Genomic DNA, 15,047 nt, shown 5'->3' with positions numbered 1-15,047 from the left:
TACAAAACTAGCAGAAGCTAACAGATCTACAACTTCTGCTTCCAGATCAGTTTTTAGTGTCCTTTCATGCTCCAAAATGCGTGAGCTCCCAATTAGAGCTTTTACAATGCCCGGAGCTTGCTCTTGATATTGTAATTAAAGTGACCCTGGAAACTTCAACACGGTCAGTGCTTGTACACGCAGCTGGGCAGAAGTCTCATCCCATCACATTTCCAGTGGGGATCCATTGGGAAATGTGGCCTTGAATGATTTTGGATGCATTAAACATCCAGTGACACAGACAAGATTTTTACACAATGGCGAACAAGAAACTAAATAAACTAAAATGATTCTTCCTCCTTTTTGGAATATATTCCTCCTTTTTGTAATATGTCTTTTGGAATGTTTCTTTGATGAGGTTTGTGCAGTTACTATTTGTCTGAATTGCCTTATCTTTGGCAATGTATTTCACTTGATGAACATCAAAAAGATTTATGCGTAATTCTGGACTACAGCATTGCTGCTTAAGCACAGCATGTTTATGCACCAGCAAACAACCCATATGGTGGTGGAATGTAATTTGACTCGTCACTGCTTGGAGATTCCTATCCCAGTACATCAAGGTGGGAGGCAGTGAATAGATGTCACAAGACTTCCTACAGAGGAGGAAAAATTGGAGGAAGAATCATCTCTGGCTGCTCTGCCTCCTAGTAGTTGAGAGTAGCATTTGCAGAAGCCTGAAATTAGGGTACTCACTTTCTAGATCTTGGTCAGCATTGGACCCTCTGGCCTTGAAATCTGATCGTGCCTGGAATTGGGTGCGCAAAGCACATGCCTGTTACAATTGACTTACGCAGAACGTAATATTCGTTCTGCCTGACCATTTTAATCATGCAGACGTGCAGCCAGCGCTACCTACACTACTCATTGGCTGAATGCTTGTAAAGGTGGGGGGGTGGCGGATATCGGGAGTCTATGATGCCACTTATACGCAGCCAGCACTTCTTAAAGGGAAGGTGCCTTCTGGCTGCAGGCACTAGGGAACCACTTTTGGATGGAGAGATATGGCTGAAGCAGTGCTGGGAGAACATCAAAGTCCTTGGATTCTACCTTGGGGACCCTGGTGCAGGCAGTTGAGAGGAAGAGGGAGATCTTCTTCGCACCAGGGGTCTGGAAACTCTCCAGGCATCAACTTCGCTGACAGTGGGAAGAGATTGCAAAGTATGTGAATGCCAGCTCTGCAGCTGTGCGCAGACTCCTAACAGGAGTCATGAACCATGCCAGAGGGGATGTCCCTTGTCGCCCAATAGCCAGCATGTGACTTGGCGGCCTGGTTGGAATAAAGGCACCACAGAGGACTGGGGCAGGATGAAAGAGTCATGACTGCTGCCGGGATAGCGGGCACAGACCTGTATGATGCGCTGCCTGTGGATGCAAACCAGCTGTCCGTTGAGGGAGTGGAATCCCTTTTGATTGATAAAGATGCCAGGCTGGTGATAGGGAGTGTGTGTGCAGTTATGGCACCTTGCAACTTGGGGAAACCTTCCATGTGGGCAAAGCCTATTGCTCCCTCATCCTGCTTTGCTCTGTCCATAGGGAAGGAGATGTAGGTGTTCCTCCTGGCATAGAGGGCCTTGGTGAACTCCCTCATCAATCCTACCAGACCATACATGGCTGCAGCCAAACTATTTTTGAGGCAGCCAACAACAGTACAACACCAGCAAAATCTTTTTTTGCTTACATAAAGTGAATTTACCAGAGTGATAAAACACAGCAAAAATTGCCCAGAAGTTACCCAGCAGCCTGAAACCAGAAACCAGCAACTAACCTATAAATACTGCATGATCCCTTTAAATAGCACTGGTGAGGGGGCCGTCCTGCCGGTTAACACATGGTGAGTGAAGTGCTGGGGCATTCAAAAATTGAAAACAGGCCTAATTTAAATAAAATATTCTGGCTTTCAAATAATCCCAACGTTCGCTCCTGACTCCAGCACATCCACCTTATCCAATTTGGCAGGCAGCACCTTTCCGTCTGGAAATCGCCACGTGCTTCCTGCCTGCCAGATTGGAACCTTAGTAGACCGGTTAACACCCGAAAAATAGGCACTGTGTGGCTGAATTTCTAGACCAGATACTCCATAGGATTTGGAAGAAAAAAGAGCGACTGAATTAGCTCAAAAAATAAGAGAAAGAAGAAATAGCCATATAGGGACAAATATTGTGAATTTTTCCATGACATTGCAGTGTTTCACATAAAAAAAGACATTACCCATTCATTTTAATACAGTCAAAATAAATTGCGAACAGGGAGCAGTATAGCAAATGTCAATAAAATATTATGGTCTTTCAATATAGCTGTATTGCTCCTCTTTCACATTATGATAAAGCTGTTAGCCTCTTCTAGCCTTTAAAAAATCCATCTTTTCTACTGCTATAAAGTGAATGAGAGGTTGGCTCCAATACTGAATGGCAGGAATAATATTCTATTTGTGTAATGATGTATCACATTTGGGTCTATTAATGCTTTCAGCACCTAATCATCAAGGCAAGATACAGTGATCAACAGTGACACCATCACTTCAACCAACAACGATAGTGAACGATCTCTTAATGTCAGTTCTTCCATTAAATCTATTTAGATTCTACAATTTAGCAGCAAGAGTAATAAAAATCAATTGTGTTATGTGTAACAGTCACATTTTGCAGTGAAAATAAGAGCTTGACACTTGATCTTTCAAGTTAAAATGCATGTTAAATTTGAATTCTTAAGTGATTCACTGAGTAAGGACTAGGTGTGATGCTTCCACAACAATGACCATTAATTTATGTACTCGTCAGAGGCAATGACCTACAGCACCCAAGGCTGCCAGGAATTTGCTAGCACTTGCTGATAACATTTTGATCTGACAAGTTAATATATTTTCTTCACAGCTGGTGAGATAAGCAGAATTTGGAATGGGGATTATAACTGCTGACGAAAAAAGAAATGTGATTAGATTAGTCTTTTCCTCCAAAAAACAATGACCAAGTAAGCTGTCTGCACATCATTTGTAATATTTTAATTTTTGCTTGATAAATGCATTAAAAATAAATTGAAAGGGCTGAGAGGTTTGACTGATACATGAGCATGATTTCAGACAATGCTGCTGCAAGGACAGAGTCTATTCTGACGAGGCTTGCAATAATTAATGATGTAATCTATTTATGCAGAAATCTTATATTAGCGGACTACCTCTGCTTGTGACAATATGGGCCTAGATATGTTCAGTATGACCGTCTACACCATGAGTGGGGGAAGTGCTCTGGAGGTCATGTGGAGGGCACTGCTCAGACGAATACGCACGAACAGGATTTCACTTGTGTAAAAATGCATGTGTAAAAAGATAAAGGAGGTTAATTATTTAGTAAACACTACCCCTTAGTTTACAGCCTAAAGTTATAAGAACAGAACGCTAAAATTAAGTGAAGTCTTGTTTGAAATCACATCCAATTTATGTTTTGGTTACTGTTCACAAATGGATGAATGTGTTAAAGTGTCACTGCCAGATAAAATGGCAAAAAAACAGATTTTTTAAATTAAGGAAATAAATCATTAAACAAATCAGGAAACAGACTGAATGGGATGAAGTATGTGATCCGGAGGCATGCATATTATTTCAAAATTAGAGTAAGCATACCCCCTGCCATCCAGGAACGGGAAACTATTATTAGAAAGAAACACAGAATGGAAGCTGTAAGAATAGTCTGCTTGAAACAACCACTGTAATAATAACCTTTTATGGTTGATCAGTCACATAAACTTTTGTAACAGTCTGATCTAGTAATAACACAGATTGTGAAAAATACAAAGTTCATATCTACAACTTTGCATGTTTATGTAAGACACTCAACAAATTACTTTCTTTGTAAATGTAACCCTCGAGGACTGAATTTTATTTTCATCTTCAAAAATAAACACTGGGCCACATTATTGGTAATTATGGGAGTAATTTTAAACTAACCTGCCCAGTAGGAAACTAATGGGATCGGATCAGCCGGCCATTTTGCACCCCACCCAATTTTACAATGAAAAGTAAAATCAGGCAGGGTGTGAAACAAGCAGCCGATCTGATCCGTTCAGTTTCCCACCGGGCAGGTTAGGTTAAAATTACCCCCAATGTTTGCACTAATTTCACGGCTGCGCTAAAGGTGGAATTTCCCATCTTTTGAGTACTGGAGGCAGGAAGCTACTGCCAGGGCTCGGCACAAGGGACATGCAAGTCCATACCAAGCTGTGCTCGCAATCTGTTTCCTGATTTTCCCTCTCAATCAGTCTCAGTGAGCCAGGTCCTTAAACAGTGGATTTATCTTTTTTTTAATTAATTCTCAGGATGTAGGCAAAGCTGTCATTTATTGCCTATCACTAGTTGCCCTTGTGAAGGTGGTGGTGGGCCATTTTCTTGAATCGCTGCAGTCGTGTGGTGAAGCTACTCCCACAATACTGTTAAGTAGGGAGTTCCAGGAATTTGACCCAGCAACATTGAAGGAATGACAATATATTTCCAAGTCAGGATGGTGTGTGACTTGGAGGGGAACTTGGAGGTGATGGTGTTCCTATTCATCCGCAGACTTTATCCTTCTAAGTAGTGGAGGTCGCAAGTTTGGAAGGTGCTGCTGAAGAAGCCTTGGTGAGTTGCTGCAGTGCAAGATGGTACACACTGCAACCACAGCACACCATTGGTGAAGGGGGTGGATATTTAGGCTACTGGATGGGGTGCCATTCAAGTGGATTGCTTTGTCCTGGATGGTGTCGAACTTCTTGAGTGTTGTTGCAGCTGCACCCATTCACACTCCTGACTTGTGCCAAGTAGGTGGTGAAGGGGCTTTGGAGAGTCAGTAGGTGAGCCACTCTCTGCAGAATACCTAGCCTCTGACCTGCTCTAGTACTAATGGCATTTATGTGGCTGGTCCAGTTGAGTTTCTGGTCAACAGTAGATTTCTTTATTTTAAAAAAATTCTCTAATTTTTCTCCGCTTCTCTCCTGAAGCTACTGCCTCTTGCTGCAGTTTAGTTCCAGGCCTCCTGTATCTCACTCAAGTCGCCATTCTTCATGTGAGTCTGGACAATGAGTTTTAATAGGCTTTGGACCATGCAGAGTATCACATCTGAACCTGAGCCCATTCTCTCCCGACATTCACTCCCTCAGACTCTCCGGGTAAGGACAATGGGTAGCGATCGGGGTGGGAACTCTAGTTGAACTTCCCCATCCAAGTCAAGAGATGCTGAGATTGAACGTAACACCTAAACTGCTGCCGTGGCTCATATATAGTAGACTTTGTTAAATAAATGAACAACATAATATCTAGAATTCCAGATATAGTGTAGAGCCATCGATAAGACGGGAGTTCATAAATTATTATTTTTTACATTTCAAACATTTTTTAAAAAGAAAATGGGATGTTCTGTCTGTCCACAAAACAAGCTCATGATCTCGTAGAATAGCTATGGATACTGCAAAATCTGCCCAGCAGTCTTTAAAATTAAATTATCTATTAAATATTCAAATTTACTTCTGCATATCCATGGGGGAAAATTATGCAGTTATGTTCTAATAGTAATGAGGGATGCTAGTGGCAGACTTAGTGCCAGAATGCATATTAGTACCAGGGAACAGGAAAAGTCAGGCACTGTTTCTATAAACTGACATTGCATAGTGATATTAAATACATTTCTTGAATGGAATATTTGAAGGATTAAAGTATGATACATTTGGTGACATAGTACTGTATGCTTAAAAGGAGAGGTTGCACACCAGAAATAATCAACAATATGAAAGACCGACTATGTAATACTGTACATAAAATTAGAGAGCATATAGAAATGCATGGGATAATCAAGGACTGCCAGAAGGGATTTGTTAAAGCCAGTCATGTTTTTAGAGTTTTTTTTAAAGAAATGACTGACTAACTTTCAAAAAGTCATTCTGTAATGGTGAAAGAAAAAGTTTACCACAGGACAAGTGAAAACAGCGCAATATAATTGGTTTAAATGTTTCTTAGGAAGTGCTTTTGTCAAGGTTTCTTGCAGGGGTTTCTTTTCAGAAGGATTAGAATGCAACTCTCTGGGCCTTTGAGCTGGTTGTAGTTTTATAATCTCTTCATGCTAAATCAAAATTCTTACATTTTTCCTATCTGTGTCTCAATGTTATATTTTAAGTTAGCAATTTCTGATTGATTCATTATGGTAGAGACAGCCATCAGCAATTTGCTAGAACATTTTTCCTTTCAAAATCATCATTTCAATGACATAACAGATTTACTTTCTTTGTACTGTAGTCAGTGAAAAAGAAAATATTAACCTTGAAATTACATTATGGGATAAAAGTAAATGGCAGAAATTCCTTTCTGAGCTATTTTATCAATGGTGTTAACCTGTTCAGTATAAAAGGGTTAACAACTCTGCTAAAATAGTGCACAAAGGCATTTCAAATATGCAAAGCAGTTGTACATTAATATCTCACAGTATAATCTCAGACCATAGACTTCAGAGATTTAAAATCATTAATACCTATACCTGCGATTGCAAATATGCTCAATTTTGCCTGGTTAATCTGCTTTGTTTTAACTCAACAGTTGCCAGAATGATTTGACATCAGACAAGTTTTTAGATTCACTGGGCCCGATTTTGCTGTGAAAATAATGGTGAGGCTGACAGCATTCACCATTATTTATGTGCAAATCGGTTGACTCACCATTCAAATGTGTTGAACGGTGTGAAGTTCCTGTACTTACTTACTTCATACTTCCTGTACTTACTTCATAGAAACGGACTAAACTCACCAAAAAAAGTTAGGGCTTGTCCATTCCAGTGTAAGCACCCTTTTAATGCTGTGGTAAGTCTTAACTACTGCCAAACAACCTCTCTGGTGTTGAAAATTAACTTTTACAAGTGTGGAGTCTCATTCCTTCAGCTTTTAATTATTGTTGGACATTTAAAAAAAAAAAATTTTTTTTACAACATTTTCTTTCTGTCTCTTTTATCTCTGTCTCTTAATCCATTCTTTCTATCCCTCTCTTTATTTTGCTTTCTGTACCTGATTTGACATTGAATTCACTATTCTAACTTACACTTCCTGGTTCAGTCTCGACGCTGCTCTTTAACTCTGTTTCAAACTGATTGGTTAAGGAGATACGCCCTGTTCACATAGGTCCCAGATGCCCTGCAGAGGGCACCGCACTGAATGGATGTCTAATTTACAGAAACTTGCCCTGCTAAAGATCATAGAAAGTCGATGGGCAAGTGGAGGTCTAACGAGTGGCTGCCGCCATTCGTCCGCTGCTCACAGCAAAATCCGGCCCAATATTCTGATATCAATCTCAAATAGCAACACTTTGTACACAGTATCCTAGAAAAAAATACTCTTCAATAAAGATGATTAATGTACATTCAAGTCATTATAATGACTGATTAAAGTACAAAATAGTATAAAATCTCAAACAATTCTAAACCATTCATTACTTATCCATTTGGCATCAGCATTATAACTTTGCTTGGAGCAACTTGATCAACAACTAATTTATTCTTCTGCTGTAGCCAACAAACAAGCAGATTAAGGTATTGAAGGATTATTATTTAAACAAGAACATGCAGGTTTAGGTGAACATATTACCTTTAATATTGCGTCCGTTGTCTATGTTGCACCATAGCGACAATTAAGAAAAAAGAAACAAGAAAAAAAATACTAAAGTGTAAATTTGAAAAAAAAACATCTTACTTCAGAGATTTGGATAAGTAAGAGCACAGCCCTGTAAATACACCAAGCTCTCATTATAAGGATCTCCGTGATTACACCATCGCAGTAATGGGGATATAGGGCCTTTGGGTCTGAATTTTTTATGATACATTTTGTGCTATTTCATGGGACATACATTCTATGAGAACCTCATTATAACTTGCGATAAGCTTGTCCAGAACATGCCTCATCAAAACATGTGAAATATTTGCTTCTCAGAGATAGAGTTATAATGAGAATGGAGAGGTGCTGTGAAGAATAATATAGAATCATAGAAATTCACTGCACAAAAGGAGGCCATTCGGCCCATTGTGTCTGTGCCAGCCAAAAAAGAGCTATCCAGCCGAATCCCACTTTCCAGCTCTTGGTCCGTAGCCTTGCAGGTTACGGCACTTCAAGTGCACATCCAAGTACTTCTTGAATGCTGCCTCTACCACCCTTTCAGGCATTGTGTTTCAGACACCCACCACCCTCTGGGTGAAAAAGTTCCTCCTCAACTCCCCTCTAATCTTTCTACCAATTACTTTAAATCTATGTCCCCTGGTTATTGACCTCTCTGCTAAGGGAAATAGGTCTTCCCTATCCACTCTATCTAGGCCCCTCATAATTTTGTACACCTCAATTAAATCTCCCCTCGGCCTCCTCTGTTCCAAAGAAAACAACCCCAGCCTATCCAATCTTTCCTCATGGCTAAAATTCTCCAGCCCTGGCAACATCCTCGTAAATCTCCTCTGTACCCTCTCTTGCAATCACATCTTTTCTGTAATGTGGTGACCAGAACTGTACGCTGTATTCTAGCTGTGGCCTAACTAGTGTTTTATACAGTTCTAGCATAACCTCCCTGCTCTTATATTCTATGCCTTGGCTAATAAAGGAAAGTTTCCTGTATGTCTTCTTAACCACCTTATCTACCTGTCCTGCTACCTTCAGGGATCTGTGGACATGCACTCCAAAGTCCCTCTTTTCCTCTACACTTCTCAGTACCCTACCATTTATTGTGTACTCCCTTGCCATATATAAAGAACCAGGGGCCTGACTACTCATAAATTCATTTACATTTCTAGTGACACCAAATGAATGCAGATATGAGGGCTGGGACTTTAGGTTTTAGTCTTTAAGTCTTGTTTCTAATTTAGCTATAATGCTAGCTATATTTAAAACTGCAGATACTGGCAACACTAATTAAATACTCCAGGAGGAAAAACTGTGATTGACTTGAACCATTACTGCATATTAATACACTTTAGTCTGGTGTCTAAGAATACATTTAATGATGTTTAGGAAAAGCTTCCATCTACATGATAATATAACTGGGAGGCTATTCAACAGATAATTGCATAGGGAATTGAAAATTATATCTGGCCTTAATCATGTGTATCACAGCAGAGGTTAACATTTCAAGAATAAATTCACCTGCGCATGGGAGGCAGTCATAGATATTTATATCAATGAATTTGTAGATTTTCTGATTTTCAGATAAGTACATATAAAAAAAAAGTTCTAAATAATAACAACTCTAACATGTTGCATTTATATAGCACCTTCAGTTTAGAAAAAAACATCCCAAGGCACTTTACCAAGGGAAAAAGTAAAAAAGAATGGACAGTGAGCTCTGGTGGGAAAGGTTACGAAAAGCTTGGTTGAGAAGATAGTTTTGAAAAAGGTTTTTAAAGGTGCAGAGAGAAGTAGAAGCAAAAGGTTTAGCGAAGGAGTTCAAAGGAATGGGGCTGAAGGGCCGAAGGCTTTACCACCAAAGGTGGATCAAAGGGAGGGAGGATGCACAAAAGGCTAGAGTTGGAGGACTAAGGGTGTGAGAGGGGATATAAAGCTGGACAAGGTTGCAGTTGTAGGATGGATGAAGCCATGGGGGGGGGATTTGAAGATGAGGACAAAGGTTTTAAATTCAATGTGTTGGGTGACAGGGGGCCTGTGGAACTCAGTGAGGGGTGCTGGGTTAGCTGGACTTAGTGTAGGATGTGGGCAGCTGGGTTTTGGACAATTTGGAGTCTGTGGAGAGAGATGGAAGGCCGACGAGGATCATATTGGAGTAACTGGCCTAGAAATTCGTTGATGCCATGCTCATTTTATAGGCGTAAATTGGGTGCCTCAGCGTCCAATATAGCAGGCGGCGTGCCTGAAGTGCGCCACCCACCATATTGGTAAAGGCCCTTGTATAGACTTCCAGGATCTGTGCCTGAAACAGGCGTTAGGCACCTGCAAATAGGGGGCCTAACGCCTGTTGAGGCTTCCTTTCTGAAATTGGGCTGCCCTGAACACAGCTGGTGCTGGGCTGGATGTGTTCAGGATAACCATGTTTATATGCAGCCTAACCAGTGCTCCTTAAAGAGACTGCTGGAGGCCACTGCCAAAGAGATAAGTTTAAAAAAAATTACTTACTTGAATGTGGAGCCGGGAGGAGCAGGCTCCACAGCAGTCCTGAAGACCGTTGCCAGCCCCCGTTCGGCCTCCTCCCGGTTCTGTTCGCCCCCTCCCTCCTGATCGCCTCCCACCCCTCCCAGGGCTTACCTGAGGGCCTGCCAGGAAGGAAGTCAGTCCAACTTCATCCTCGTGGAACCAGTGATCTTCCTCTGGGCGTTTAAAAGGGCTATTTATAACGACTCACCCAATATCTGACTCACTCTACAAAGGGCTATCTATAGTGACTCACTTTGTATACAGACATCACCTATAGGACTCAACTCTATTCGGGGCACATTTTTTGTGGCTCGCTTTGTACTGAGAGACCATCAATCGCGAATATCCTATGTACAGCAAAATGATTCACCCTGTGTAAAGAGTCTGTCTAATTTTACTCACCAAAAGAGGCTGCAGTAACTCACTTGGCATAATTATTGGAAACTGTTGAAGTTCCAAGACACCTATTTTTTTAAATGACATTTTCATACATCGATTACCCACGTTCCCCAGAAAGTACTGGGATTTGGACTCTGACAATAAGGATTTGTGGATCAAATGATTAAAACATTAGCCTATCATTATTTTTACAAATGTGATTCAGTCATTTGCAAGTCAAACATTTCAGAAGTAGTAATCTCACAGAATGCTAAACTCACAGAAAACATGCTTGGTAAAGAAGCTAAAATGCCTACCTTCACTTGCATGTCGATCCCTAAATATAATCCTAGAGTTAACATGGTATCCTTCAATATCATGGACAGAAGAGGCTCTCCTCATACTGCACACACTTTCCCTTGACTGACTGTACGTTAGACCAGAGGTAGACTGCAACACGTCTGGATTCAGTCTATCCCAATGTCGCTTTGGTGAAGAATGGTCCAGCGGTCCTGGCAAATTGACAAATGGGGGAGAGCTGCTGGGCTCTGTCAATGCTTTCGTGTCTTCAAACTCTGAAGGGCCACAGCTTTCGCTTGTGGGCGATTTCAAGTCCTTCATGGCCAAAGAATCATCGCTTACTTTAGAAGGCTCCACCACAACCACATCAGGGTCCTCTTGGGGGAGTGATTGCTTGCTGGATGTAAGAAGTCTTATTGCAGGGAACTTTAGTCTGAAAAATCTTCCTCGACCTACAATAAATAAAATAAATGAACATGAACAAGCAATACTAATCATTTGTTTACTGATACGCAAAATACACAAGGACGACCTATGGGCACACAGAAAACAAAAGCAGACATTGACAGTGGCAAACACACTGCAATCCTTTCCATCTGCTACTACATTTAAAGCAGGAAATCACTGTTCCTTGACAAAGAAGATAGGTTGATATGTTACTTATAATTAAAATAATGTAAAATTTAAAACTGATCAGCTTTGAAAATATTCATTATTGTTTAAATTATACGTCAGTGAAGGATTCAAGAGTTGTGTGCATATGCTTGAAGAAGATTTTTGAACAAAAATAGCAATTTTGATTTTGATTGCATTTTACAGTATATGTATTTTTGTCATTATTTTCTGAGCAAAAGAGGTGATAGATAAAGAAAACAAATCACATTTTGGACATTTATAGAAATGAAGAAAATGACTGAGAGTGTACATATTGTGATGCACAATGTATCACAATTGAGTGGGACAGGCTGGATGGGTCTTTTCCTGTCTGTCAGTGTTTGTATGTTTGTGTGTGTACTAATAAAACTGGCTAATAGCAAGGAAGTAAAAACATTCCTCAGTATGCTTTGTTGTGCTGATAAGTTAAACCTTATAAGAAAACTCAACACCAGGTACAAATACTAGATTATATAAATATACTTTCGATGAATTCACAAAATAGAACTTGTTGATACTGACACTATTTAATTTCACGCTTTCAGCCAGAACTTTGTGAGAGCTTTACAATTTCAGTGACTGGTGAATCACCTTTGTCAGCCTCTTGAAGACGTGGTAAGCCTACAGGAAGCTGAGGAGTTTTGTTGTTGATCATTGTGTTCATAATATTCTGAAATATCATTTTTCAGAATGAAGAAGGCGCACTTGCAGACTGTGAAAACACTTTGGATTCTGAAACTGTCACCTTCCATTATTCAGGGGTTGTCTTTGACAATGGCTGTCATACGTGATGAGTGTAGACTGAGTTTGACTACAAATTGAATATTTGTTGTTCTTGGATCATTTTAGATTTGTGCTGCTACAGTAGTTTAGTAGCTACTGGCATTCTTAGCTTTGTAGGAAGTTTTAATTATTTCTTTATGTCAATGGTCCTTTTCATCTGGCAAATAATTGTAAATTTTGCTCTACTATCTGCTTATTTGTTGCTTTTTTGATGCTGTTACCTCATTGTGTCCTGTAAAGGTATTAGTCAAAAAATGACTGTTGGTGATATTATTGAATGAATACTTAACATGTCCGTATAACATTCCTCTGTCCATTATTTTAATGCAGACATTAACTCATTTGTTTTATACAGGATGACAGTTCTGTTAAAATAACAGACAAAGGAATGTCATACGAACTTCTTAAATCATTCGTCTGTTAACATCGGCAATGGCAATTTTTGGGTCATATTTTCCTGTGCTTCTTTATTTCTATACTCAAAATTACCTCAGTTGAAAGTTGGAAAGAAGTACAAAGGTAATTCTGTGATCCTGCACTCAAGTCCATAATCACAGGGATTTTGGGCTTGAGAATTGGGGCCACAATGGGCCATAATTTGCAGGGCATCAAATGACGTTTTCTGTTAGTTAGACTTGTCCTTGCCTGTTTAGGTTTTTATATTTTTTTGCGTGGCAAGTTTCTGAAAGTGTGAGCTGATAACGTCGCAGTGAAGGAAACAGGGCAAGCAACTGTGTATCTCCTTAAATAATCAGATTGAAGGATTGTATAATTCACAGTGCAAGGACTGAGAAGGAAGTGTAAATTAGAATGGATGAATTCAATGTCAAATCGGGTACAGAAAGAGAAATGAAGAGAGGGAAAGAAAGATTGGATTAGGAGAGTGAGAGAAAAAAAGCGACAGAAAGGAAAAGGAAAAGAAGTTTAAATTAAAAATTTTACATTTTTAAATCTCCAACAACAATTAAAACCTGAAGGAATGAGACTCCACATTTGTAATAGTTAATTTTCAGTGCCAGGGGCCGACTTGTAGTAATTAACACTTATCACGTTGTTAAAAGCGTATTTAGGCTGAAATGGACAAGACTTAACTTTCTGTGGCGAGTTTAGTTCACGTCTACAGCACAAATATAGTAACTTCACGCCATTTAATAAATTTCAATGGTGAGGCAGACATCGAGATGCTGTTTTCGTGAAGCTAACGGCAGAGTGGTGCATCTCGGACAGCAACTTTTGGATTTTCACATTTAACCATGCATCTACCCCTCACCTGATGTTGCTGTAACATTTGCGCATAAATAATAACGGGTGTCATTAGCCTCACCGTTATTTTGACAGCAAATTCTGGCCCTTTATTACAGCCTTAACTCCAACTTGTGCTCCCATTGTTTGCAGTTTCTCCACTGGGACTGCGAGATCACAGAATCATCTCAGTGGTGAAATATTTGAAATTGTTGACAAAGCTGCCAATACCAGCAAAATCCATGGGGAATCTTTGACCAGCATGTGTGTAAGAAGTTCCAGGGCTAATATGTATCTGATTATATTCCTGAAACCACCTTTGCCTAGGACAACTTCTGAATAATGAAAGATGTCAGAACCAGAATGAAAAGTGTAGTCCAAATACACATTTTTCAATCTAAAATGATTCTTTCAGAATGTTGAGAAGATAACAGCCATCAGAGGAGCTCTCAGTGTGCTGTGTGGTTACCTCCATGTAGTTAACAGGCAGGACGTGTATCATTGAAACATCATGGTTTCCACAAAGCTCTTGAGAAAAATAAACAAAGTGCCAGATTCAACAAGCTTAAAATCTGAAATGTATTATCATACTGTGTGATTACAAAAGTGACTATATGGATTTTTGCCTTATTCCAATTGTTTATGCATAATGTTCACTGTGCCAAATATATAAACCATATAAGAACTATATAGATGCATATGTAAATGTTTTATGTTATGAAAGGTGGTTAATTGATACTGTTGATGGATTACATCTTACCAAACACATCATGGCCTAGAAATTGCTGTAGCTTTGCTAATCAGTTCATTGCATGTTCCTGCTGGCTTTCTCAAGAGTGGTCACCTACCCGTTAACCTCTGATATTGCTATTTTTTCTATCATGTGCAAGCCATGCAAGCTTCCACCCACATAGCAGGCTGGACAATGGAAGAGCTGCACCTATAAAGCAGCTGAGCAGCATTTAAAAGGTGCCAGCAACCATTTAAATCACTACATTTGCACACTGGGAAAGCAGAACAAGGATTAGCATTATGGAATTCCAGAAAAATGGAGGTTTCTCAAGCACAAACTTCTCATTTTGATGATGCAGTGCTGGAGAACGGTCCTGTTACGGACACAAGGGCAACTTGTTCAAAGGTGGCTTGCACAGCAAGACTATCAGGAGATAACAGACACGGTCAATGCTGTCTGCACAACTGAGTGGACCTGGATATAGAGTCGGAAGGAAGATGATTGACCTGAAGAAAGCTGCCAAGGTAAGCCTACAGAACAGCTTTCCATGCTAATTAACTGCCCCACGTATGCATGTCACAAAGGGTTCCCTCACTTATTCATTGCTGTCTCTTCCTAAGCATTCATATGAGCTTATCCTGTGCAGGTCTACCAGAAGACACACACATGGCAGAATTATAAGCAACAATGTTGAACTGAAACTGCTGACACACTGAAATATTAATGGTGCGTCACATAGGAAATTCTTATAAGCTAGCTGCATGATGTAGGCAACCCAGCTACTCCTTCC

General features: G+C 40.0%; 1 protein-coding gene across 1 annotated transcript in view; it reads right to left on the bottom strand.

The window, feature by feature from the left end:
• Nucleotides 1-11,291, bottom strand: part of LOC137323641 (potassium voltage-gated channel subfamily H member 7-like) — a 140,141-nt gene extending 128,850 nt beyond the window's left edge. Inside the window, exon 1 of the mRNA XM_067987370.1 lies at nt 10,863-11,291. Coding sequence (XP_067843471.1) covers nt 10,863-11,166 — 304 coding nt within the window. The 5' untranslated portion in view covers nt 11,167-11,291. The remainder of the gene's footprint in view (nt 1-10,862) is intronic.
• Nucleotides 11,292-15,047: the final 3,756 nt, after the last annotated feature.

This window comes from Heptranchias perlo, chromosome 7, assembly GCF_035084215.1.
Source record: "Heptranchias perlo isolate sHepPer1 chromosome 7, sHepPer1.hap1, whole genome shotgun sequence".
NCBI lineage: Eukaryota > Metazoa > Chordata > Chondrichthyes > Hexanchiformes > Hexanchidae > Heptranchias > Heptranchias perlo.
The sequence above is the reverse complement of the archived record's forward strand: the minus strand, read 5'-3'. Positions and strand labels throughout refer to the sequence as shown.